This window comes from Leptodactylus fuscus, chromosome 1, assembly GCF_031893055.1.
Source record: "Leptodactylus fuscus isolate aLepFus1 chromosome 1, aLepFus1.hap2, whole genome shotgun sequence".
Lineage (NCBI taxonomy): Eukaryota > Metazoa > Chordata > Amphibia > Anura > Leptodactylidae > Leptodactylus > Leptodactylus fuscus.
Window position 1 is genome coordinate 311,005,738 of NC_134265.1, and position 26,949 is coordinate 311,032,686.

The window sequence follows — 26,949 nt, forward strand, 5'->3', positions numbered from 1 at the left end:
TCAGTGAGGTGATAGTGTTATTGGAGGTTGTAGGCCTTCCTGAATAGGTGAGTCTTCAGGGCCTTCTTGAAGTCTGTGATTGTGGGGGTCAGTCTTAGGTGTCGTGGTAAGGAGTTCCAGAGTATGGGGGATGCACGGGAGAAATCTTGGAGGTGGTTGTGTGAGGAGCGGATGAGGGCAGAGCGGAGTAGGAGGTCATTGGAGGATCTGAGGTTACGTGTGGGCAGGTAGCATGAGATTAGTTCAGAGATATATGGAGGGGACAGGTTGTGGATGGCTTTGTATGTTAGTGTTAGTAGCTTGAACTCAATTCTCTGGGTTATAGGAAGCCAGTGGAGGGACCGGCAGAGGGGAGCAGCCGATGAAGATCGGGGGGTGGGGGGGTGAGGTGGATTAAGCGAGCAGCGCAGTTTAAGGTGGACTGGAGGGGGGCGAGGGTGTTAGCTGGGAGTCCATTGAGAAGGGTGTTGCAGTAATCTAGGCGGGAGATTATGAGGGCATGCACGAGTTACTACTACTACTACGAGTACTACTACTCGTCAGGGGTGAGGAAGGAGCGGATTCGGTGGAAGTTCCTGAGTTGGAGGCAGCAGGAAGTGTTGAGGATTTGAACGTGTGACTTGAAGGATAGGTTGGGGTCCAGGGTTATCCCAAGGCATCAGGCCCGTGGGACAGGAGTAAATGTGGTTCTGTTGACTTTCATAGATGGGTCAGGTGGAGGGGCCATACGGGGTGGGGCAAAGACGATGAACTCAGTTTTCTCCATATTGAGTTTGAGAAAGTGGGAGGAGAGAAAGGAGGCTACGGCCACTAAACAATCTGGAACTCTGGCCAGCAGGGAGGTAATGTCTGGTCCAGAGATGTATATTTGGTTGTCATCAGCATAGCAATGGTACTGAAAACCATGAGATTCTATGAGTTGGCCCAGGCCAAGGGTGTAGATGGAGAACAGGAGGGGTCCTAGGACGGAGCCTTTGGGGACACCTACAGAGAGAGGGTGCGGTGAGGAGGTGGTGTGTGAGTGGGAGACGCTGAATGTGCGGTCGGTGAGGTATGAGGAGATCCAGGAATGGTCCAGGTCTGAGATACCAAGGGATGAGAGAGTCTCTAGTAAGAGGGAGTGGTCAACTGTATCAATGGCAGAGGAGAGGTAAAGGAGGAGGAGGGCAGAGTAATGGCGCTTGGCTTAGACATAAGCCCCCACCTCCAAGAAAAAAACTCAATCACATATACTGTATAGTATCCAAGCTTTTCATGGAGGCTCTATTCCATCTTTTTTTTTTTTTATCTCCTTATATACATTCTCATATACGGTCTTACAGATATATATAAGCTAAAAAATTAGCACAATGCGATTTCTAAAATACCAAATTGTGCATGTCCAAAATGATAGTAGACTGTGACTGGAGGCCAAGTTCACAAGAAAGTTCAGTCCAATAATGTCATGGTGCTCCAGACACATCACAGCCAGGTATTACACACGGCAGAGCAACTGGATGAGGAGAGGAATCTTCCAAATTTACCTTTTGTCCTAATGTGGGCACATCAAAGGTTTGACCTATTCTTTACATTATAGTTAGACAGCCTTAGACATGACGGTCTCCGACTAGTACACAGTTGTGTTACTGCTGTCCATGTGCATCACAGGGCAGGTTTCCCAAAACTTCCACAACCCCCTGATTCTATTTAACCAAACAGAACCCTTGGTAGTATAAGCTGAGTAGAGTAGATGGAGTAATAAAGTATTGAGTTTCTGGTGTAAAAAATACTTGACAGAAGGTTTGTGGCAAAAACTTTTTTTTTTGTGAGTGTGGGGGAAAAAGGCAAAGGGGGTAGAACTGAACAACCCTTCGTGTACTATTATTTACGCCCAAAAATTTGCCCAAGAAATAGCTGGAAAAAAACCAAAACATATTTCAATTTCTTCAACGTGGGCATCAAAGACATGTACAGAAGTATTTTAAGAGGCTCATATCTTTTATTTAATCTACTGTGTACATATTGGGAACCCAACTCTAGATTCCACCTAAAATTGTCGAGAAAAGTCCTGCAAGGACTTCCAGCTGGTTTCAGTATAAGGGCCCCTTCACACGGCGTAAGCGCGCCGCTAATTTAGACCCGTACAGGCGAGCGCGTCAAAACACATCCCATTCACTTCAATGGGAGCGCACGTAAAGCCAGCTTCACGCGCACTCCCATTGAAGTGAATGGGATGTGTTTTGAAGTGCTTGCATGTACAGGTCTAAATGAGCGGCGCGCTTACGCCGTGTGAAGGGGCCCTTATACTGAAACCAGCTGGAAGTCCTTGCAGGACTTTTCTCGACAATTTTAGGTGGAATCTAGAGTTGGGTTCCCAATATGTACACAGTGGAGCAGATTTAATAAAAGGTATGAGCCTCTTAAAATACTTCTGTACATGTCTCTGATGCCCACGTTGAAGATATTGAAATATGGTTGTTTTTTTTTTTGTTTGTTTTTTTATGCAAACTGGTGGAAACCTGATGGACAACCTGGCTGACCCAATTGTAGCCTATGGGGTCTGTGAATAACAGCTTTGTAAGCAGACAAGCTCTCAGTCTTTTGGGTCCCGTGCAGACTTTAACGACAGAGAGCCAAACACTAGTATAAACCCAGTGTTTTACATTAAATATTCTTGCAATAATTCTTCCATTGTTTACAATTTAGGGAACACCTAAGAGACCAAATCTGATTCCATGAAACAAATATTTCAATTGTATTAAAACTAGTGCAATGAAAAATAAGATTCCTTTAAATTTTTAAAACAGTTGTCCAGGGAATTAAAAGGTCACGCTAGTGGAAAAAAAAAAAAAGAAGCTAGCAGAACCCAATGGGAGGATTTTTTTTCAGCATGGAAAATTCCACACCAAATTCCTCACCATTTTCCTCCGTGTGAATGGACTCTAATGTCAGAGGGGCGGCGTCAGACCTCAGAGTCACACCCCATGTCTGCTCCTGTCTGAAACCACCCTCCTGACAGAACAGAGCCTATCAAATGCCAAAGCTAACTGCATTGACTGCTCAGGAACAGTGAAGGCGAGAGAAAAAAATCCCAACTGTGTCAGAATCAGTGGAGCAGCAGCTATTAATTGATATAAAGAGCTGGACTTGTTGGAGGTAGTAAGAGGTCCACTTTAAGGGGGAGTTCACACGGAGGAAAGTGGAGCGCAATCTGGCATGTATACACGTGCCAGCAGATGACGCGCTCAAAATGCTCCCATTCATTTCAATGGGAGTTAGTATACGCCGTGTTATTTTGCGGCCGTGATTTTGCATCCGCTACATTGGAGTCTCCTTAGGAAACTCCGCCACAGATTCCACCTAAAATTGGCAGAGGGAAAATTCCTGCAAGGAGACTCATAAGACAGATAAAAACGGCGGTGTGACTGCTACTCACGCGTCTGATTTTTTGATGCACTGGGGCAAATTAATTAAGACTGCCAAATCGTACGCCAATCCTAATAAATGGCGCGACTGGCGCAGGGACAGAGGGATTTATAAAGAGGCTGCTGCTGTAAACTGGTGTTGCACAGACGCAAATCGGCCATGAAAAACCAGACCGTTTCATGAGTTGTTCACGGTCAGATTTCCTTCAGTGTCGTGTGAATAAACCCTCGATGTTCTCTCAGACAGAAAACCAAAGAATAAACTGATGTGTGTATGAGCCCTAAGGCCACAGCAAATGTTGTGCTTTTTAGCTGGTTTCGATCATGTGGTGTTTATTTAGTCCAGCTCTAGTGAGTTTATTGTATTTGTTCCACATTGAGGTCAATGGCACACAAAATGGAATGTGGTTTATAAAAAAAAAAAAAAAACCTAAGCGCAGATCTTACATACAGTCAAATTGGAAATCAGTTCCACAAACTTATCTGTATACAAACAAGCAGTCCGTTTTTTAACGTGGTGGTATTCCTCCCTTGTAGAAGATATATACACACTATTCTATACATATTTTGTGTTGGCTTTATATGAAATCTAAAGATACTCTAAAAATAGGTCATCAATGTTGGATCAGTGACTGTCCGACACTCAGGACCCCACCCAGCAGCAATTCTAAGCAGCTGATACACAGAGAATGGCGCAGGAAGCGGACAGCTCTGTCATCTTGTAGAGGAGGAACTATGTCACTACTCTTTAACTCCCATTCAAGTGAATGAGACCTGACCTATAAGTCCTTTAGTCTGGCCACTACACAGAGAACAGAGCTGTCTGCTTCCTGCACCATTCTCTGAATATCACCTGATAAAACCAGCTGATTTGTGAGGATGTGCAGTATTGAGGTATCCTTAGGAAAGGTCAATAATAATCTTAGCCTGGAAAAACCCTTTTATAAAGCCATACAGCCTATGTACACAGCTGTACAGGCACACAACTCTGCCATGTGCATGAGACTTTATAGTCTAGTAAATTAGTCTAAGATAACGATACAATAAAACATAGTTTTCCCCTAGAGCTGGTGACACATTGCATATTTGCTCCATTGTACAACAAAGGTTCCAATGGTTCCATTGACTGTTTCATTAAACCACGTGAAAGTCCATTCTAAACATCAGACAAAAAGATTATTCCACTAACTTTGCTGTAAATGAAATATCTGTGGTCAGGCATAATATTTCTGTGCGCCCATCACTATTTGCCTGTTTTAGTAGGCAAAGAACAGAGCCCTTTTTGGCCCGGTACAAAATAATACGGATGAATACAAACACTGATAGAAAACTGATGCATCTGTATTTTAATCACTCAATGGAAATTTTGCATCCACAAAATGGATAAAAATAATGAACAATTCATTTTAATAAAGGAACCTGTCAGGTTGTTTTGGGACAATAAACCACACAGAGGTCCTAATGGAGTGGGGGTTTAGTATCCAAAATTGCTCCGTTTCAAATCCAGTTGTGCCCACATTTAAAAAAAAAATTAAAAAAAATTAAAAAAAGTCTCAGATGAATCTCTGGTGCCACTGCCACTTGTATAGTCCTAAAGACAGGCCAAGGACTTACACCCCGGCTTCACTGCGCAAGTTCCTGGGGTGTGAAGCATGCGTAGTGAGCTGAGGTGTACTCGTCTGGCTTCAGTAAAGAGTTTGAGGAGTGCAGCAGCAGGGGAAGTACAAAGCTTTTTTTATTTTTATTGCAGGGTTTGATGGCTTTGTGCCAAGACTATTTGGGACACTAAAGCCCAAGTTCATAAGGAACTGTGGGTGGTTTAGTGTCCCATATCAACCCCGACAGATTCTCTTTAAAATCCAGTTGTATAACCATGTGAACAGACTTAAATTGAGACCACCATGTGGCGTAAACCAAAAATTGCCGCGTCTTACAGTTTCGTGAATCCCATCCACACATTGCAGAAAAATATGTGGAGTGGAAATGCTGAGACCTCTGAAACATTGAGGTTTTTGAAACTGCAACATGTCAATTATACCTATGGAAACTCTAGCGGTTGCCTTACAGGTGTAATAGAAAGGAAACTTCTATATTAACAACCTGTCTTTGGTATAGTTTATTAATTGATAATTTGTGAGTACCTTACACACACGCACCCTGTGTATCAGGTCCCTGAGAATAACTACCGCTTTTCAGCCAAGTACTGTCACATTCATTGGTCACTTGGCCTGATCGCGGCTCATGTGGACAGACTGAGCCCCGATGCCAATATAAAGGGCTGTGCTTGGTAAGAATGGGGAACCACAATCCACGTGGACAAACTTATCACTCTACAAACATCAGGCTGTCCTATGTTTTTGACCATGGATATCAAGTTGATCTTTTGGCTCTGTTCACACCTCATAAGGGTCCACTGGCTCATTAATGTGCTGATTAACACTACAGCAAGTTGATCAACACTTGTTTTTAAATTCCCTCCAGTGACCAGGAGAACAAACATTAACACCCACTGTTTAAACAGGGTATACTCTACTGACTATATGTCTAAGCGATAGGATCGGTAGTTCAGACCCATACAGAGAACCGTCATGTCTTCAGAAACCTTCCAAAAACCTCACTGTGTATGAATAAGTCAATTGGTACTTGTTATGGCAATCTAAGTGTAAAATAGGAATCTCACACCAATATCTTTGGGAGGACTTCTGTTAGGTTCACCCATGCGTTTGGGTTTCCGTTCTGGTCTAGACTATAATGGGGTCCGTTGCATTTCCACCCGGTTTCTGCCCAAAAAATGCACCGAGAAAAGTCCTTTTTCTCGCCACATATTTTTTAAGCAGATTCGGGAACGGAAACCCCGAACATAGAGAAGGTGCAGGTGTGAACCTAGCCTTAGAACAAATGGTCATTCAGCACACAAGAGAACCAGGGTTTATATTACTAACTTTTCTGATATAGTGGGGACACTGTGCAAAAATATTATTCCAAAAATATGGTACCACCAATGTTACAATAAATGTAGATCTAACAACAGAAGACACAACCTGCATATGCAAAAATATTGTACTTTTGCCTAGGCAACTGTGCGACCAAAACTGCCAGCTGTGTCTTCAGCCAAATGGTTCAAGCTATGGCGAGTGCCAAGAACATCTACAACATTGGTGGTACACCATAATCGGGTGGTCTTATATTAGTGAAAACCTCACAAAATATTCCTTTATCAATTCACATAGTTTTAGGTTTTTTTTTTTTTTTTGGTTTTTTTTTAGTTCCCCCATTATGACTTTTGATGATGCCTGGAGAGACACCACGTGCAACATGTTTTATATAGTTTATATATTATTTGGTTGATAAACGTGATACAAAAGATTCAGCATGGAAAACATAAAAAAATAAATCGGGAGCAGCATGGTGGCTCAGTGGGGTTCTGGGTTCGAATCCTACCAAGGACAACATCTGCAAGAAGTTTGTATGTTCTCCACGTGTTTGCGTGGATTTCCTCCCACACTCCAAAGTCACACTGATAGGGGAAAATGTACATTGTGATCCCTATTAGGAGATGAGCGAGTACTCTTTGGATCAGCTGATCCGAACAGCACGCTCGCATAGAAATGAATGGACGTAGCCGGCACACGGGGGGTTAAGCGGCCGGCCGCCGTCAAAGCGGAAGTACCAGGTGCTTCCATTCATTTCTATGGAGCGTGCTGTTCAGATCGGCTGATCCGATCAGTACTCGCTCATCTCTAATCCCTATATGGGGCTCACAATCTAAAAACAAAAAAAAACTGACTTTTTTAAAGGGAAGTATACAAACTGTTAAAAAATAAAATAATTCCATAATGTAACAGCTTAGATGTACGATGGGCAAAATCTCTGGTGTGAACGTCCATTGTTGTAGAATATAAACCTATTGACATTTATGAGTAACCTAGTGCGCTGTAACCGCAGACTGTGGTGGACTGACTGGGGACGGTCGCATATGTTACTAGGCTATATATCACCCTCCTACACCATTGGAAACCATTTGTAAAGATAGCCCATGTCTGGGAGAGAGTTAATCCAGACCGGCTTTTATGGATTCCTTTCTCTAAAGCAAAACAGGTCTACAAATCACTAGAAAGAAAAGAAGTGATTCAGCTATGAGTCTATTCAAGGACAAGATGTTCTCCTGATGCCGAATTTTGCATGCAATTTAACTAATCAACAATGTTCAGAACCGATGACTATTCACGAAACAACACAATACAGGCTGCCGCCATTTTTAGACTATAGGGCGAGGAGAAGCGCCGGATCACAAGATCAGAACTTGCTGTGTCTAGTACAATTACCGATTCATTTTTAACTCAACGCTGCCCGTGAAATATATCAGGTGATGTAATCCTACCGAGAAATATAAAGCAAGCATAAATCAAAAGCACAGGCACAAATTGTCTGCCTATAAACCCCAAGGAAGTGTCTAGCAATAAATACGCCATCAGGCTCGGAGTCTCTAAGAGTTATGCATTTGGTATACAATGACCATAGTCATACCGGAAACATTGCTGAATGGTTTTTAACCAGTATGCGGTTGCTATCTAGTACGGAGAGTAGAACACGAGCATAGGTTTTATGGCGACGTAGCTAACACAAGCTTGTATTAGTCACAATAAAGCCATTTCTTCTAAGTACGCTATGGCACAATAAAACGCAAATAAGTCCATTCATACCTTTACAGTCAAAACGGCTAAGAAAAAAAGAGCGGCGGAGAGCGGCAGTCCTTTTAATTAATGTGAATTACGGGGACAAGAGGAGATTGACCTAAAAAAGATGACATATTGGGGAAGTGAGTGTACACGCACAATGTAAATAAAAATGTCCTCACCTCGTGATCTGCTGCATTTTACCATCTACATGCCTGCCTGGCTTTTACAACTTGTTAAAATGTGCAGAGTAGGAAACTCAGCAAATGGGGAAAAATATGCTACACGCTGCAGTCTTTTTTTTTTTTTTCCTTTTTTTTTTTTTTTTTTTTTTTTTTAAGAGGTTCAAGCTCGTAATCCCAAAAGATTCAAAAGCATTACCTCACTGCAGCCTTGAGACAAACTGAGCATTCACTCTGGGTCTTACCCAGCATCCTTTGCTCTACACAAAGACAACAGAGGTGTGACCAATCGGGTTGCAGCTAGCGGGCTGCATTTGGACGCTCCCTCTTAGTATTGCCCATTGACAAGCTGGCTGGCAGGCTCCTGAACCTGTTGGCATGGCAACATGTCCCAGCGGCTTCCTATAGGGCTCTCACAGTACTATAGGATTTTTTATTTTTTTATTTTTTGGATTTTTTTTTATTATTCTTCCTCTTTTTAACCTCCACTCATGTAATCAAAAACCGAGCCTTGTGATTTGTTTATGTAGGCTGTATATAGTAATGTGCACTTGTAATGCCTGATCATTGCCTGCAGAGCTCAGTGCACAACTATTTTAACCCTTTCTGGTCTACGGCTACGACTAATAAAGCGTGCCCCATTGCCCCCTAACAATCTTTTTGAACTGAGGTGCCAAATATAGTTCTGTAGAACAAAAGACCTTCAAGTTCACAGTCTCCAGCTACGAATACAGTTGACTTGTTGTACTTTGTATGATATCCTATAACAGAACTGTATGTACCCCTTATATGGAGGTACGTTTAACACTATAGAATCCTATTATGATAACAATGATACAAAATAACAAATTCTGCTTGATTACGTTTCTAAATATTTACATAGAAAATAAATACAAGCCAGTTAAGGAATATGAAGACAGCATGTGCCCTGACCGCATTACCGCATGCCCTGCTCTGGAATGTGCTCGGGCTGCCGCACATGCATCCATAAAACTCCCCTCCTAGCAAATGGTTAACTTCTTAACCACATGTATCCAATTGAGGAGGTTGAGACATTGGCTCAGATGATTAACTGCAGAACACAAAGGAAAAATGATGTCTCTATCATAAACACAGAGTAACAGGAAGAGGGATATTGTGTTCGCACCAATCAGGGGCCAGACAGCCAACTAGATAGAGCTGGTCACATGGAATCTGTTGCTAAAGCTCCAGACCCTCCCCTGCAAAACAACAAAAGCAGCAGTGCAGCCCCCTCCCTCCCTAAATGTGCCCACATGCCGGATTAATAATCTTTCCAGCAACAAGCCTCCTGTACAGTGAGAATACTAGAAATGCTGTATTTTCTCATGTCTTACCCATGACCAGGGAATACAAACAGAGCAGGCAGAGCACTCAGTGTGTAAGAGGCTCATAGTGATGACTCCTGCAGGCAGCTGGGGGTGGGTGGGGGCGGGATGGGAACACTGGTGACAATTGTCTGCCTGCCAGTGTCATTGGTTACCTAAGAACACAAAAAGATTTTTTTTTCTTGCTGCTAAAAACACATGGTCAAGTGACACCTATGGGGGGTGTCTGGTCTGCCCTAATGACTGACAAAGTCAATAGGATTAAAGGGACGTTAAACATGAAACACAAAAACTAGATTAAAAAAAAATATATATGAATGCATAGCAAACAGTGAAAAATAATAATGAGGGGTCACATTTGCAGCCTGTTAACATATACAAGGTTGATTTATTATACAGTAATACATTCTAATCTAATATAGCCATTATATCGTGTCTATTTATTTCTTCGTACAAAATAATCTGTCCATACATATTGCAGTTACAAATATCAATGACAAATCACTTAACTCTCCACATGCCCTAAAACATGTGACTTTCTGCCAGATTGTGGAAAGATGCGAAACTGGCATCAAAATTTGCAGTATTCCTACAGAATACATCATAAATGCTATATATATGCAGGTGCAATCTCTTGGACCCTAAGGCTAAGGCCCCACAGGACGATACGCAGCGCTAAAGCGCTGTGGGAAAAACTGCGGCGGGAACGCATTGTGTTTCTTCCCGCAACACTTTGAACAGAAAGTTCACAGAGTTTTCTTCCACTGACTGTTACCATTATACGGTATCTACTGCCGGCATTTCCATAGATAGAACGGACATGCAGCAATTTCCTAAACCTCGCCGGTTTTGGAAATCACAGCATGTTCGCGCTGTGGTTTGAAACGCAAAGTGTACATGGGATTCGCATGAATCCCATCCCCTTTGCAGATACTGTAAAACGCCACGATTTTTCCGGCGGCGTTTCCAGCCTAAGGCTTGGTTCACATCTGCATTCGGGCCATTCTGTTCTATCTGTATGAAATATGCGGAGAGAAAAGACCTGCAAGCAACGCTTTTCTCTCCACATTTTTCATACGGAAACCACACGGACCTCATTATAGTCTATGGCAGGGGTCCTCAAACTGTGGCCCGAGGGCCACATGCGGCCCGCCAAGCACTTCTGTCTGGCCCAGCCGACAACGCTGGCAGGCGTGCATTTATAATGAAGCTCCTGGGGAGCTCGGGCCAGGCCATGGAGCGCACTTCACTTTACCTATTGGAGGGCACCGCTCCCGATGTCTGTGCGTTTGCTCTGCCTCCGGCCCCCTATTTAAAAAGTTTGAGGACCCCTGGTCTATGGGGTCCACCGGTTTCCTTAGGTAACCGCTTTTTTATTCAGATAGCTTTCCATTTGGGAGGTCCCCAAGCAGAGTTCCCGAATGGAAACGCGAATGAAGATGCGAATGGGGACTCACTTATAAGCAGATCCAAGCCAGTTGCCCTACAAATAAAAGCCTATGGAAAGGCTTGGGCATGACTAGCAGTGTAGCAGACATAGCAAGTGCTATTTGGTCCAACAACTAAGGGGGCCATGTTAACTGAGACCTAGGGTTCAATTGCTGATAAGTATGGAGGATGGAAGAAGTGGAAAACTGAATTTGGCTCCATTGCTATGAAGGTGACATTTTTGTGTGTACATTATCCTTGTTTTATGTTGTCATAGTGGGTATTATCCCTGTACTGTGACATTACTGTGTGCATTACCTGTACAGTAAAATCACTACATTTGTAATCCCTGTATGGAAAGGTGACCATACACATACTGCAGTCCTGAACTTGCAGCATATACCAGCCATAACACTATAACCTGCTGTATAATATTGTAAAGGCCCCTTGTACCACCAAAACAGCTATTATCTTCTGAGGCATGAATGCAAAAAGACCTCTAAAAGTCTCCTGTGGTATCTTATACAAAGACGTCAGCAACAAATCCTTAAATGCTTTTCCTGGTATTTTAGTATTGATAGCTTACCCTCAGTATAGGTCATCAATATCTGATCAATGATGGTCAGACACTGAGTGCTTGAACCATACAGTACAGTTATACGGCTCATGCTGCACTACCACTGCAACTACACAGCTCCCAGCTATATCCACTATATAGCTCTAGGCCCTGACATCATCTGAGAACAGCGGATTGTGGGGCTGTAAGGTGTTGGCCCCGCACCAGACAGATATTGATGGCTAATCCTGAGGATGGACCATCAAAATAAAATGCCTGAAAAAAAAAAATCCCTTATAGTTAAAGACACACAGGACTGACACACTGCAGATTTTCTGCAACAGAAACTCTACTGCAGAAAAAAAATACACCATATGGCTAAGGCCCCACGTAGCGAAATTCAGCTAAAAAACGCTGCAGAAACAAAATGCAGCGGAAACGCATCTTTACACAGTATTTTTGCAGAATTTTTCTCTGCAGATTTTCTTCCCACAGAGAAAGATTTTTGAAAACGCATCTTTTCCGCAGCATTTTTTTTCTGCAATGTGTGGATGGGATTAGCCAAAATCTCATTCACTTTGCTGGTACTGTAAAATGCAAAGTTTTTTTCAGCATCGGCAAAAACTTCATTTACACTGCGTTTAGTCTATGTCTTGTTTTGTGTTGCGGATTTTAAGCAGGAAAAGGCTGTGGATTTTCCTCTTTGCACTGTAATGAAATCTGCAGTATTAAACAGACTCGCTGCAGATTTTTTTCTATAGGGCGTGATTGAGACTTTGAATAATGACATTCACATTGGACAAGCGTTTCACAATGTCAAAAATGCTATAGTTCCCCTCTGTGTCCCTAGCCTAAGGGCACATCCACATGGGACATATATTGAACATAAACTGGATTCTGTGTCAGATTCTGCAGCAAAATCTGTATGGGTTACATGCATATTCATTGTGAGTTTTGCATTGGATTTGCTCCAGAAAAATCTGTGGTGTAAATTTTAAGACATTAAGTATGCATAATAAGTCATTTTGACGTTACTGTAAATACTGCAGATTTCACATACGTCCAGTGAGAACATAGTCTTAAAAGGAGTCTGTCATGAGGACCAAGCCCCACAGATTAGGTAGGCTAGGGTCACCTAAATCAGTGTGGATATTCATTGGATATCGATTTGGCCAGGATATTGCTGATAATCTCAAAAAGCAAATGAGCTCTGTGGAGCAACAAGAGTGTTGCCACTTTCCTCTTGGGAGCGATGCCCTACATCAGTGATGACGAACCTTAAAGAGACAGAGTTCCCAAACTGCAACCCAAAACCCACTAATTTAATTGCAAAGTGCCAACAGGGCCATCTAACCTTAATACTGTGCAGATCCACAATTGCGGACAGTTATGTGCCTGCAAAATACAGTCTTGTAAATGGGGCTTTACTGAGCTTTCATTGATCTAAACAACTTTGTATTGAAAGGTAATGGTCTCTGCATTTGGTACTTTTGGACGATTAATGTTCATGATTTACATCACACAGGATCTGATTTATACTGACCGTGCAATGTTATTACATACTGTACTATCACATGTCTGCTATAAGATAGATACTGCATGATATAAATAATGATGGGTTTCCAGACAGTATAATGACCCACAGTGGCCCCCACACTTTAAAATCTGCTCCACAGTGTCCTCCACACAGTACAATCTTCTCCGGTGGCCTCCACACAGTACAATCTGCTCCACAGTGGCCTCCACACAGTACAATCTGCTCCAGTGGCCTCCACACAGTACAATCTGCTCCGGTAGCCTCCACACAGTACAATCCGCTCCACAGTGGCTTCCACACAGTACAATCTTCTCTGGTGGCCTCCACACAGTACAATCTGCTCCACAGTGGCCTCCACACACATTACAATCTGCTCCACAGTGGCCCCCACACATTACAATCTGCTCCACAGTGGCCTCCACACATTACAATCTGCTCCACAGTGGCCCCCACACTTTAAAATCTGCTCCACAGTGTCCTCCACACAGTACAATCTTCTCCGGTGGCCTCCACACAGTACAATCTGCTCCACAGTGGCCTCCACACAGTACAATCTGCTCCAGTGGCCTCCACACAGTACAATCTGCTCCGGTAGCCTCCACACAGTACAATCCGCTCCACAGTGGCTTCCACACAGTACAATCTTCTCTGGTGGCCTCCACACAGTACAATCTGCTCCACAGTGGCCTCCACACACATTACAATCTGCTCCACAGTGGCTCCCACACATTACAATCTGCTCCACAGTGGCCTCCACACATTACAATCTGCTCCACAGTGGCCCCCACACATTACAATCTGCTCCACAGTGGCCCATACACAGTACAATCTGCTCCAGTGGCCCCCACACAGTATAATCTGCTCCACAGTGGCCCCCACACAGTACAATCTGCTCCAGTGGCCCCCACACGGTACAATCTGTTCCACAGTGGCCTCCACACAGTACAATCTGTTCCACAAATGGGTGCCCACAGAGAGGGCTCTGAGTGCCATCTCTGGTACGTGTGCCATAGATTCACCATCACGGCCTTAAGTGCTTCAAAGAGTAATTTGCATATTTACAAAAATGGCAATATCTTTACAACAGAGGTAAAAACCCCCGAGTGATTCAGGTGACTCGAACATATCTATCTTTGGTGCTGGGTTGATATGCTGAGTGATGCTGATAAATCTTAACTCCTGTAAGGTGGGGTCTCTGTGGATCAGACCTGTTCTTCCAACACATCCCACAGATGCTTAATCAGGTCGATCCCTGGAGAATTTGGAGACCAAGTCATCATCTTGGACTCTTTGCCATATTCCTCAAACCATTCCTGAACAATTATCTTGCAGAGAAGCCCCCTGCCATTAGGGGATATCATTGCCTGCAACAATGTTTAGGTAGGGGATACATTTCAAAGTGGCATCCACATGAATGCCAGGGAATGTTTCCCAAAAGAATACTGCCCAGCGAATTATATTACGTCCACTGGCTTGCCATCCAATAATGCCATCTGATGACATTTTTCCCAGGCAAGCAATGAACATGCACCCAGCAACCCACTAGATGTAAAAGAAAGTGTATCTGATCAGACCAGCCACTTTCTTCCATTGCTCCTTGGTGCAGGTCTGATGAATAAGTGCCCATTGGCACTTCTGGTGGTGGCAGGGGTCACCATTGGCATTCTCACTGGTCTGCAGCTGTACAACCCTACACCAAGCAGGCTGTGATGTAGTGTGCCACGATTCTATCATAGTGAGCAATAAAACAACCTCCTGGTTCACAATAAGCGTATAATACATGGTCCACCACAAAAAAAATCCCTATTTCTCTCTTTATTCTTATAAAATGCCCACAACCTCCTAGACTGCTGGTGGCTCCATCCCCAAAATCTCCATAATCCAGTATAACAAGAGACAGAGCACAATGGCTTCTTCACTAGACTTTCACTGTCGTGTTCATGTGTCTGCATTTGCATTTGGTACTGTAGTTCAGCTTATTTAACTCTTTCCAGTCACATCCATTTTTTCAACTTTTTGTCTTTTACCCCCACTTTCCAAAAGCCATAATTTCTTAAATTTCCCTTTTATAGATCTGTGACAGATTGTACTTCATTGTGGTATTATATACTTTTCTCTATAAGGTACTGGGAAGCTGAAAAATTCAGAAAGTGGTGGGGATTTAGAAAAAAAATAAAATAAATTATAGTAATTTCTTATGGGTTTTATTTTAACTTTTTATTTATGTTCACGGTGCAGTAAAATGACACCTATATTCTGCAGGTCGTTATGATTACGGCGATCCAAAATTTATATAGTTTTTCTATGTTTTAGCACCTTTTTGAAAATCCAAAACTTCGAAAAATGAAAAAAATTCTTGGCGTTGCCATATTCTGAAATCTGTAACTTTTTTCTTTTTCTTTCTGCAATATGGGGCTGAATAAGGCAGGGCAAGTTGTACTTTGTATTTAACCATTTTGGGGAATTAATGATGTTTTTATTGAATAAAAAAAAAAAAGTGAAATGCTGAAAAAATGCATTTTCTTTTTCTATTTACACTGTTCCCCTACAGTGTTCACCTAATTTGTTTATGTATATATTTGTTTATGTTTATTGGCAATCTTGTCAAAGGGGGCGACATGAATATTTTTGAATTTAGTGGGGCAACAAGGTGGCTCAGTGGTTAGCACTGCAGCCTTGCTGTGCTGGAGTCCTGGGTTCGCATCCCGCCAGGAACAACATCTGCAAGGAGTTTGTATGTTCTCCCCGTGTTTGCGTGGATTTCCTCCCTTTCTACAAAGACATACTGATAGGAGGAAAAAAAATGTACATTGGGATCCGGCTCCCGGAAAAAGAAGCGAGATGCTCATTCTTCAGGCCATTTCGCCTCACTCCTCCGCCACCCTCCTCCGGACTAGGCCCATTCATTGGGTCTAATCCGGAGTGGAGTGTGCGACTGGATGCCGATGCAGTGCACCTACGCCTCAGGTTCCGGACCAAAAAAAACCTCAATTATACAGTTCCCTTTAACAGGTTGCAGCTGGATGATAAACACCATTGGACTGGGTTTCCTCGGGCCTAATACAATTGGTACCAAGGGCTTATTATTTAGTTACAAGCAAGTATTACCTGAATCAACAATTTTTTTCAGTGGTTTCTTGCTGCCTAGTCTTTGCCGCAGCTGGTACAGTCTCAGGTGCCCTGTTACTATCCTGCTGCCTGGCTCTTAATTTGAATTAGAACCCTCTTATCTATGCAAATTAAGTATATGTTTTCAAATAGCTGCAGGCTTCAAGAAGCAGCAGGACTATGTAAGATATTGATGATGGGGGCCCATGCAGTGATCTCAAGAAGACGGGACCCTTGAAAAGGAAGATACTACACGACTTATCAATGCAACTTAATCCACCTGATGCATCTAAATAATACTTAACTTACTCTATCCAGTTTATTATATGGATGCATAGCCTAGCTGAGACGCTGTACACTGTATCTGTATGTAGTTATACTGTAATGGGGGCCCACTGGGGAATTTAGCCACTCCGCTGTGGGCCAGTCTGAGCCTGTTGATAAATATGAAGTAAGCTGCACGTCAAGGCTTTAAGACTCTTTCACGCCACATTGATAAATCTGCCCCAGTGAGTACATTCTTGAGAATACTGTACAGTTATGCAATGATTCAACTCCAAGCCAAAGAAGCTTCAAGCCTTAAGTGATGGAAAATTGTGTATGTCTGATATTCATTACCTCTCACCAGACGTGGACGTGGAAAACAAGGCTCTGTGCTTACTGCCAAGATATTACTAGATCTCGTGTAACAAAAGCTGGTGCTCATAGGTTTATTTGCAATCTTCAGATATTATAGGATTTTCACATATATATGTAGTTAAAGTCTATACACATGCAGCAGATTTGTTGCAGTAATTTATGTGACTGTTCCATACAACTGAATGAGACTTCTAGAAATCTGTGCACATGCTCCTAAAACATCCACATGTACAAAACAAGTTTTCAGTAGCAGGAATGTCTGCAATGTTTGAATTTACCATTAGAATTGCAAAATATAATCTGTGACACCTATAAAATGAGGTAGATGAGGAGAGCATTAGGATGTATTCACAGGTGGGGTATTCTGTGCCAGACAAGAGGGGCACATGGGCTGGATCTATTGCATACCTCTAAACTTTTGAAAAACGGAAAGAGGGAAAAAATGTGTGGCGCGCTGCAGCAAATTTAGCTCTGCCCACTTTTATATTGACTCCACCCATTTTCATTTATTTTTCCTGCGCCCTCACATAGTATAATCCTCCTACGGTCACCCGTACATTATATGTCACCGCATTATAATGTTCCCTTACAACTGCCCCAAGTCCCTCTCCTGGTGCCCCAGTTTAAACTGGTGGAAAATAGAGGGGGACATGAAACTGGGGCAGCTGGAGGGGGACATTAAACAGTGGGGGTAGCTGGAGGGGGCAATAAATTAATGGCAGCTGGAGCGGGACATGAAACTGGGGGAAACTAGAGGCAAACAGATCTCCCTCCAGCTACTCCCATGGTTTAATGTCCTTCTCCAATTCTCCCCATTTTAATGTGCCTCTTAATCCCCCCCAGTTTAATTGTCACCTTCATCTGTCCCCAGTTTAATATCCCCAATTCATCTGTCCCAGATTAATATCCCCCCATGTCTGCCCACAGTTTAATGTCTCCCCTTTGTCTGCCCCAGTTTAATGTCCCCCCCTTCCTCTGCCCCCAGTTTCATGTCCCCTCTCCATCTCTGCACCAGTATATCCTTCCTCCATCTTTGCCCCCAGTGTAATGTCCCCCCTCCATCTCTGCCCAAAGTCTAATGTCCCCCCTCCATCTCTGCCCCCAGTTTCATGTCCCCTCTCCATCTCTTCCCCCAGTATAATGTCCCCCTTCCATCTCTGCCCCCAGTATAATGTCCCCCCTCCATCTCTGCCCCCAGTTTCATGTCCCCTCTCCATCTCTTCCCCCAGTATAATGTCCCCCCTCCATCTCTTCCCCCAGTATAATGTCCCCCTTCCATCTCTGCCCCCAGTATAATGTCCCCCCTCCATCTCTGCCCCCAGTTTCATGTCCCCTCTCCATCTCTTCCCCCAGTATAATGTCCCCCCTCCATCTCTGCCCCCAGTATAATGTTCCCCTTCCATCTTCGTCCTTAGGTTACTGTTCATAACATAAAAACACTCGACCTTTCTCCTCAATCCCTGCCGTTCTGTCTTCAGTCTAACTGTTCTGCTTCAGTACTGAGCTCTGGGCGCGATCTGATGACATCATCACATCGCGCCCGGAGCAGAGCTCAGTGTTGAGGCAGGAGCTGTTGGCAGAGCTCCTGCATTGTTCGATACAGTTTTCAACTCATCCACGTCCTCCAGACGTATATAAGTTGAAACCAGGACATACATCCCGACGACCGAGACTGCAGGACATGACTCTGAATCCGCGAATGTCCCACAAAATCCGGGACGGTTGGGATGTATGCTATTGGCTGGGGGAAACTAGTGATAAACATGTAATTGTAGCCATGTTCTAAGGACACCTACAACTGAATACTACGTACAGCCTGTGGATATTGTACAGACTGTTCAGCTACAAAATTTTAGGAAGAGGAAGAGGCACAGGCTCGCAGTCACTCCTTCTCATGGTCCCATTGGATGGTTAAACTACAGAAGTATGGGGCACATTCACTAATGCTGTCTAACTATTAGAAAGTCCAAACTTAGGCCCAGTTCACATCTGCGTTTGGCATTTTGTGCAAGCTGTACTTTTCTCTGCACATGTGTTGGGCAGAAACTGAGTGGAAAGCACACGGACCCCATTATAGTCTATGGAGTCCATGTGGTTTCTTAGCTAAGCACTTTTTAATGTGTTTAGGGTTCCACTCAGGGCTCCCCAAGCGGACTCTCCGAACGGAATACCGAACGCAGATGTGAACCGAGCCTAAGACTATACCAGTGTCTCCCAACCTTTTCAGACTTGAGGCACCCATGGAAGAATTTTTTTCCTCAGAGCACCCTTACTAAATCATTTTTATCTAAAGAAAAAAAAAAATGGCAGTGTTTTTTAGCACAGTTTTTGATTTTACAGCTGGAACACAAATTTGTTTTACTTTTAAATTTAGAAAACCTCACGAAAAACTACATCAAAATTGCACCGTGTGAATTCACCGTCAAAGCTAAACAATCCAAAAACTTTCCACCCAGCACATAAAAAAAAAACAAAAAAAAAAAAACACCTTTAACTATCGCCAGGATCATTTAGTGGCACCCATAGTATCATGCTCAACAGTGAACCGACACATTATATTGCTCCCCAGTGGTACCCAAGCAAGGAGTAAAGCTCTCCAATGGTCCCCAGGAAAGTAATAATAATGTCCCCCAGAGGCCCACAGGCAAGTAATAGTGTACTCTTACACACCCTTGTTCCCTGGGAGCTCTGCTGCTCATATCTGCAGCTCCATTCAGCAGGTCTTTACCAGGCATCACTAGTAGATATCGGAGCAATAGATCCAGCTTCACCGTTCTAGTTAAAGGGGTATTCCCATGTATAGAGTTATTTTAAAATTTGTAGATAATTAAAAGTTAAACATTTTTGAAAATATAAGTAATTAAACATTTTGCAGAGTTTTAAAGATTTCTTCTAAATATCTTGTGGTTACAGTCTGTTGTCTTGATTGGTTGCCAGTGGATACGACCATGAATGCAGGAACTTTCTAAGGTCAATAAAAATCAGCCATGATTTCTTTATTGTGGCCGGGATATCTTCTGATACATGTAGTGTCTGTCTGATGATCCTGGTACAATAAGAAAATCATAGCTGGGTTCCTGACAAGTCCCAGACCACAGAAAGTTTCTGCATTAGTGGTCATAACTAGAGATGAGCAAGTACTATTCGAAACTGCCGTTTCGAATAGCATGCACCCATAGTAATGAATGGAAGCGGCCGGCACGCAGACTTTGCCGGCGGCCGGCCACTTAACCCCCTGCGTCCATTCATTCCTATGGGTGCGTGCTATTCGAAACGGGAGTTTCAAATAGTACTCGCTCATCTCTAGTCATAACCATTGGCAACTGATCAAGATAACAGACGTTCACCATTAAGAAAGTTAGAGAAAATCTTTAAAACTTTGCAGAATTTTTAATTACTTATATTTGCAAAAATGTTTAACTTTTAATTCTCTACAAATATAGATATGACTATGTACACGAGAATACCTCTTTAACTACAACGAAGGGGATGTGTGGCCATTTCCACTTAGTTTTGGCTCCCTAGGAGGATCTCCACAGCACCACAGTTGGGAATTGCTAGACTACACAGTCTTAAACTGCGCCACCCAGAAACCAAGCCAACACTTATTAGTCGGGCATGGTTTTTGACATAAAATGCACCAAAATTTTGGTGCACAGGGTTGCATATCACACACTGGAACATTAACAAAATGAAGAGTAAAGCATGCAAGCCACTTATTGGGTTACTTATTACATCAGAATTCTGGCACGTTTTTATAAATTTTTCTGCCCTAATGTGTTCAATTGAGTATAGCAGTTGGGTGCAGCAGGATCAGTTTTGGGGGGAACAATTTAGGACACAGCATCTGATGTCTGAATAGCATCATCATAAGAAGAAAAGTATAGTGAGACCGCAGGCATGATATCTGGGACAATAAAACAGGCATAGGGGCTACATGGTGGCTCAGTGGTTAGCACTGCAGCCTTGCAGTGCTGGAGTCCTGGTGTTCAAATCCCGCCAAGGGCAAAAAAACCCCAAACATCTGCAAGGAGTTTGTATGTTCTCCCTGTGTTTGCATGGATTTCCATCCCATATTCCAAAGACATACTGATAGGGGAAAAAATGTACATTGTGAGCTCTATGTGGGGCTCACAATCTACATTAGAAAAAAAATAAATTAAAAAAATAAAACTGGCATAATATGGGAGCAGTTGGCACAGACATGGAGCAACACAGCAGACACAGAAAAGGGCGGTTTTAGAGGGCACAGAATTAGGGTAACACAGCCAATATAATATTGGCAGTAATCGTGGCTCCCAGGGCTGTAGGCATCATGCTGGGGGTAGAACTGGAGCTACAGCAGAATATTTGGGGCCACACACCTATCACAATATTGAGGGAACCATAGCAGACATAGTATTGATCACAGCAGGAACAGTAAGCGTCCATTCACACGGAAGAAAATGGCGCTTTATTTGGCACTGAATTTTCAGCACTGAAAAAGAAGCCTCCCGTTAATTTCAATGGGTTCTGCTAGCTTTTTTTTTTCCCACTAGCGGCAACCATTGAAGTCAATGGGAGGCTTTTTTTTTTTTCAGCGCTGAAAGTTCAGCGCCAAATAAAGCACCATTTTCCTCCGTGTGAATGGACCCAGGGTGTAGCTGCAGACACAGTTTTAATAGCTCGTTCATACGGGGGGCGGTGAGGCGGATTTTGGCACTGAGAGTGACCCGGGGAGCTGTCGAAATCCGCCTCCGTGCCCCTGTGTGAACTAGCCCCAACTCCACTTGACGTTGCCCCAGGTACAGAATTCTAGCAGTACAGGCAGGGATAAAACAGGTCACCAGGAAGTATATTCAGGAGGATGAAAAAATTTTAAGGTCCCACGTTGTGCAAAAGCAACAGTATAAACCGCTGCATTTTATAGTACTAGCAAAGTGAACAAGATCACACACAGCAGGCAAAAAAAAAAAAAAAAAAAAAACTGTAGAAAAGCATGTGGGTTTTTTTTATTAAAAAAAAAAAATATTGCTGCAGAATTGTGAGGTTTTCTCTAATGTATTTAATAGGTGGGAAAAAAAAGTTTTAGCTGCAGTTTTTTTCCAGCAGCATTTTTTTTATCTGCATTTCACTACATGGGGCCTTAGCCTTAGAAGACTGCCCAGATTTGTGGAAGATATACGGTTCATCCTAGAACCATCCAATCTCCATATCATGTTTTGCTTTAGGAATAAAAGAGGCTAAAAGCAACCCTAAGGAGAGGATTGTAACCCCAGGCAAAAAGTGAATTATGTAGCCAAGCCAATGCACTGCAGACCCCTGCCACAGCTGCCCCCCGCCTACTCTAATCAGCATTAACATAGAGGGGTATTATATCGATTTTCCTTCATAGATCCTGAACGTCAAATGTGTAACATAATTGGATAGAAAATAGAAATTGTTACTACATTTCAGGATATTGAACACACAAAATTTATAACAGTCAACCATATACTTAAAGGTACACACTTAGGAAATAGCCTAAAAAAAAAATTTGTAAAAAAAAATAATCCAAAAACACAAGTAGTCAAATTTCTCGAAACATCCTGAGCAGTTAAACAAATATACAACCTACATTATAATGCAGAGTGCACATTTTCCGGATCTAAATGCAATTGTTCTTATAAATAGAGGCGATATACAGTAAGGTAACGTGCTGGTTTATGATAACCTTTGCAAAAATTGTCATACATTATTCAACTTGCTTGTCATGAAATGTGTTCTGCAAGCAAGGAGATAGAGGACAGAGCACAAAGTGTTGCGCTATGCATGATGACACCAGGGAGAGCTCCACCGCTATTGTAATGCGCCGAGGAAGAGACACAGTATGGTGTGGGGAGGGAAAGCCCCGAGCTGCTGGGGATCAGCCAAAAACAACAAAAAAATCTGCTACAGAAACTGATCGACTGTGACAGGCAGCGAACAGGGATCTCATTCATTAAAAAGCTGCTCATTGAGCAAAATTATTGGTTATAGCAAAGAGCTTTTTATAAGGGTTGTGGTACTTGCAAGACATAAAGTCACAACAAACTGATTGTGCGCAAAATGTTACTAAAATTATTAGCATAAACACATGGGGGCGGATGGGGTCAAACTGTACAGCGCACCGCTATAGAGGCCAAAAGAGCACAGTGAAAATTGGCTTTTATTGGCTTTTTATAGCACAGTTGAGGTACCGCATGTACCATATAAGCCACAAATACTAAGATTTTTACTTGTGGTCCACATGAATATATTAGTGTACCAATGAAGACAATGATAAAAAGGACCACAAATAATCATGCTTCAATAAAACATGCTACTACAGAGAAACAGGAATATTTTACGGTGCTTCTATCAATTACACTTGGTGTAGGCAGACATCTTGGAGGTTACATCTAAGGCTCCGTTCCCACGGAGTAACGCTCCGCTCATTCTGACACGTAAACACGTGTCAGAGTGAGCACTGTAAAAAAGAATCCCATTGACTTCAATGGGTGCCGTCTTACATGTGCTACACATTGTGTAGGCTTTTTAACCCATTGATTTCAATGTGTAGCGTGCGTAAGATGGCACCCATTGAAGTCAAGGGGATTCTGTTTTACAGCGCTCACTCTGACATGTTTACGTGTCAGAATAAGCGGCGCGTTACTCCGTGGGAACGGAGCCTAAGGCTGCACACACTGAGTGAAGTTTCTTTGACGTAGAGCAGCCTAAACCATAAGTCAGACCTGAATATTTCCCATTTCATTTGAGTCCATACCTGGATTAAGCACAAAAATGTGCAGCAAAACATGACATAAACCTGCATGTGGTGCATCACTGGTGTACACACATCAAAATCTGGTAACCCACATGGAAATCTGCCACAAACTGACTTTTTTAACCCCATGAAACAATCCTTATGCTGGGGTTAAAACACTGGGACATTTTGTAAGCTGTCATGACAAAATTCCCCCCAAGGCGAAGGCCCCCACCTAGCGGCCAACAGCATAAAAGCACTACGGGAAAAACCACAGCAGGAATGCATTACTGTTTTCCCTACAGTGGTTTTCACATAAATTTGTTCCATAATGTAAACTGCCAGAATTTCCATAGGTATAATTGAAATGCTGCGATTTATAAAAATCACAGCGGTTTTGGAAATCACAGCATATCCGCTGCATATATTATACCACAATGTGTGGATGAGATTGGCTCAAAAAACTGCAGAAAAATCTGCAACAAAAAACCCCTGCTTTTTTGCAACGTAGGGCCTTAGGCTAAGGCCCCATAGGATGATCAGCAGAACTAAAGAACTGCGGGAAAAACCGCGGTGGGAACGCATCACGGTTCTTCCCACAGCACTTTGAACAGAAAGTTTGCAGAGGTTTCCTCCGTGGACTTTCTGTTCCAATTATATCTACGACATGCTGCAATTTCCAAAGCCTAAGGACCCCTTCACATGGCGTAAGCGCGCCGCTCATTTAGACACGTATACATGTGTCCGAGCACTGCGCTTCAAAACAGAGCCCATTGATTTCAATGGGAAGCGCACGTATATCGGCATATACGCGCGCTTCCCATTGAGATCAATGGACTCTGTTTTGAAGCGCCATGCTCAGACACGTGTATACGTGTCTAAATGAGCGGTGCGCTTACGCCGTGTGAAGGGGCCCTTAGCGGTTTTGGAAATCAGAGTGTGTCTGTGCTGCGGTTTTAATTGCAAAGTGGGCATGGGATTCGTACGAATCCCATCCACTTTGCAATTACTGTAAAACACCACGATTTTCCCCACCATCGCCTTAGGCCCCATGTTGCAAAAACGCAGCTTTTTTTGTTCAGATTTTGCTGCAGTTTTTTGAGTGAAAGCCAAGAACGGCTACAAATGGAATATATATATGAAGCTCTTATACTTCTACCTTCTGTTCAATCCACTCCTAGCTTTGGCTTAAAAAAACGCAACAAAATCTGCATAAAAAAAAAGCTGCATTTCCGCAACATGGGGCCATAACCTGAGTCTGTCTACTTGACATTTGTTTAATTCCATCCCAAATGCTGCTACCTTAGATTACTAGCCATGTAACCCCAGCCTTAAGGTCACAATGTAATTTGGAGCTGATTTTGCCTCCCAATTAGTTTGAGACCAAAACAGGACGCCCCAGCATAGCTGGTTTTTGCCACAGTGGAGGGTAGAACAAGCTGTCAGGGAAATTCTGTCTTCCTCGCATGAGGCCCCATCTAAAATTACAGGACTCTGCATTTGGTTGTGGACCATGGAGTGTGCAAGGATTTGAGTACCCATGCCCGCTACCTATTACCTAAACCATAGGTGTGTATTAGGAAACTGAATTAAATTTGTGCCATTCCATCATTTGTAATACAAGGTTTAGCAGAAGTGAAGGGCATAATACAAAAAGTTTTACAATTCTACTTGGACCACCAAGATTTTAACTTTACATTGGTATTCTGGTTACCACAACAGTAACACTAAACACAAGGCAGGCCAATTGAAGGCTTTGTACTCAGAAAACCATTACTGAAGTGGGGAAATCCTAATTATAGTGAAAATGAGCCCATGGATCATATGAGGTTTAAGTGTAGGTTTACAGAACGCAGACCAAACAGCACATTCCAGACATGAAGAGCAATAAATATGTGACCCGGATCAAATTAACTGCACATTAAATGCAAATGACAGACCCTAAAACAAAACCATATTTATTGTACGCTTATACTGCATTCCACATCATCCAAAAATGTTGGCACAGTAAATTTTATAGCATGCAAATAAAATACAGCACATCACAAAGCCTGACCACACATTGCAAAGCCTGTGGCTCACAGGGAGCCCTAAGCAACCCAACAGATGTGCCATATAAAGTGGACGGGATCCGGCTATTTGGTTCTACCATGATAGGGCTTGTCAGTGGAGGGCTAGATTATTCACGGTTTTTCTGGAGTTATCAGTGGTCAGGGTTATTATGTCATCACAAGAACAAGTCAGCATTAGGGCTAGTTCACATGGGCACAGAGAGGGCGGATTATGACGTGGAATCCACGTCATAATCAGCCCCCTCACAATGGTGGTCTATGGTGGTCCATGTTTCCACTACTGGAAAATAAGCAAGCTGCCCTTTCCTCAGATGGATTCAGCCTCGCAGCAGCAACCTCCGGACTCGACCCATTCATTTGAGCCTACTCCGGAGGGGGCAGCCGCGACTTTCGGAATCCGCGACAGTCGTGGCAGGCGGATTTTGGCCTGAGAGTGACGCGGCTCCCCGTGTCACTCTCTGTGCCAAAATCCGCTCTTCCACTCCCGTGTGAACACAGCCTAAGAAGATACTACTCACACTTTATTCGCACAACCAGGCTGCGACTGGGTCTAGTGCTTAACAGATCCACGTGTGATCAATATTTTTACTGACCCATTCACTTCTATGGCTCAATAAGTCCACAAAAACTCACCCGAAGGGCCGAGGCACGCTCTATTTTTTCACCAGTCATGGACAACACAAAACCAAGGAAGTCAATAGGCTCTTACATATAGACCCAATGGACTGAACACACTCGTCGAAAATCTACACCAGCAATTTTCTGATGTACATTTACTGCCATCATTTACTCCACTTCTGTGTGTGACTATTTAGGTTTTTAAGCCAAAAAAGTGGTGCACCTCACTGTGAATCTGTCCCATAAAGTTTCAATTGAAGTCTCTTTCATATGGGACTACCGTGACTTGTAGGTCTAGAGCGTAGACTAAAGCCCAGGCAAAATTATGACCCCAGAGCTCTTTCCCACTCATTTTTATATGAATAAAATGGTGATTTACATGAAAATGGGGCTGAATGAGATGAACAACAAACTGTGGAATCTCCTCTACAAGGTACATTGATAAGGTGTGTAACCAATTTATTGCAGACTCCCTTTAATATCATGTTTATGGTGGTTTCAGTTTACATCTTAAAGGGATTTTCTAGGATTTCTAGGATTTTTTAGGATTGAAATACCCATGACCCATCCTTAGGACAAGTCATCCAAATCAGATTGTTTAGGGTTCAAAACCCAGGCTGAGTTACCAAGCTCCGCATTGT

The 26,949-nt window shown here is 43.0% G+C and overlaps 1 protein-coding gene across 2 annotated transcripts in view; it reads right to left on the reverse strand.

Annotated features, from left to right (window-relative positions):
- Positions 1 to 26,949, reverse strand: part of STOX2 (storkhead box 2) — a 91,537-nt gene that overhangs the window by 43,285 nt on the left and 21,303 nt on the right. Inside the window, exon 1 of one of the 2 annotated variants that reach the window (XM_075259342.1) lies at positions 8,263 to 8,339. The exons of the other annotated variant lie outside the window; for it this stretch is intronic. Within the exon in view, the coding sequence (XP_075115443.1) occupies positions 8,263 to 8,287 (25 nt within the window). The 5' untranslated portion in view covers positions 8,288 to 8,339. Of the gene's footprint in view, positions 1 to 8,262; positions 8,340 to 26,949 lie in introns of those variants that run through there. 2 annotated transcript variants of the gene reach the window in all.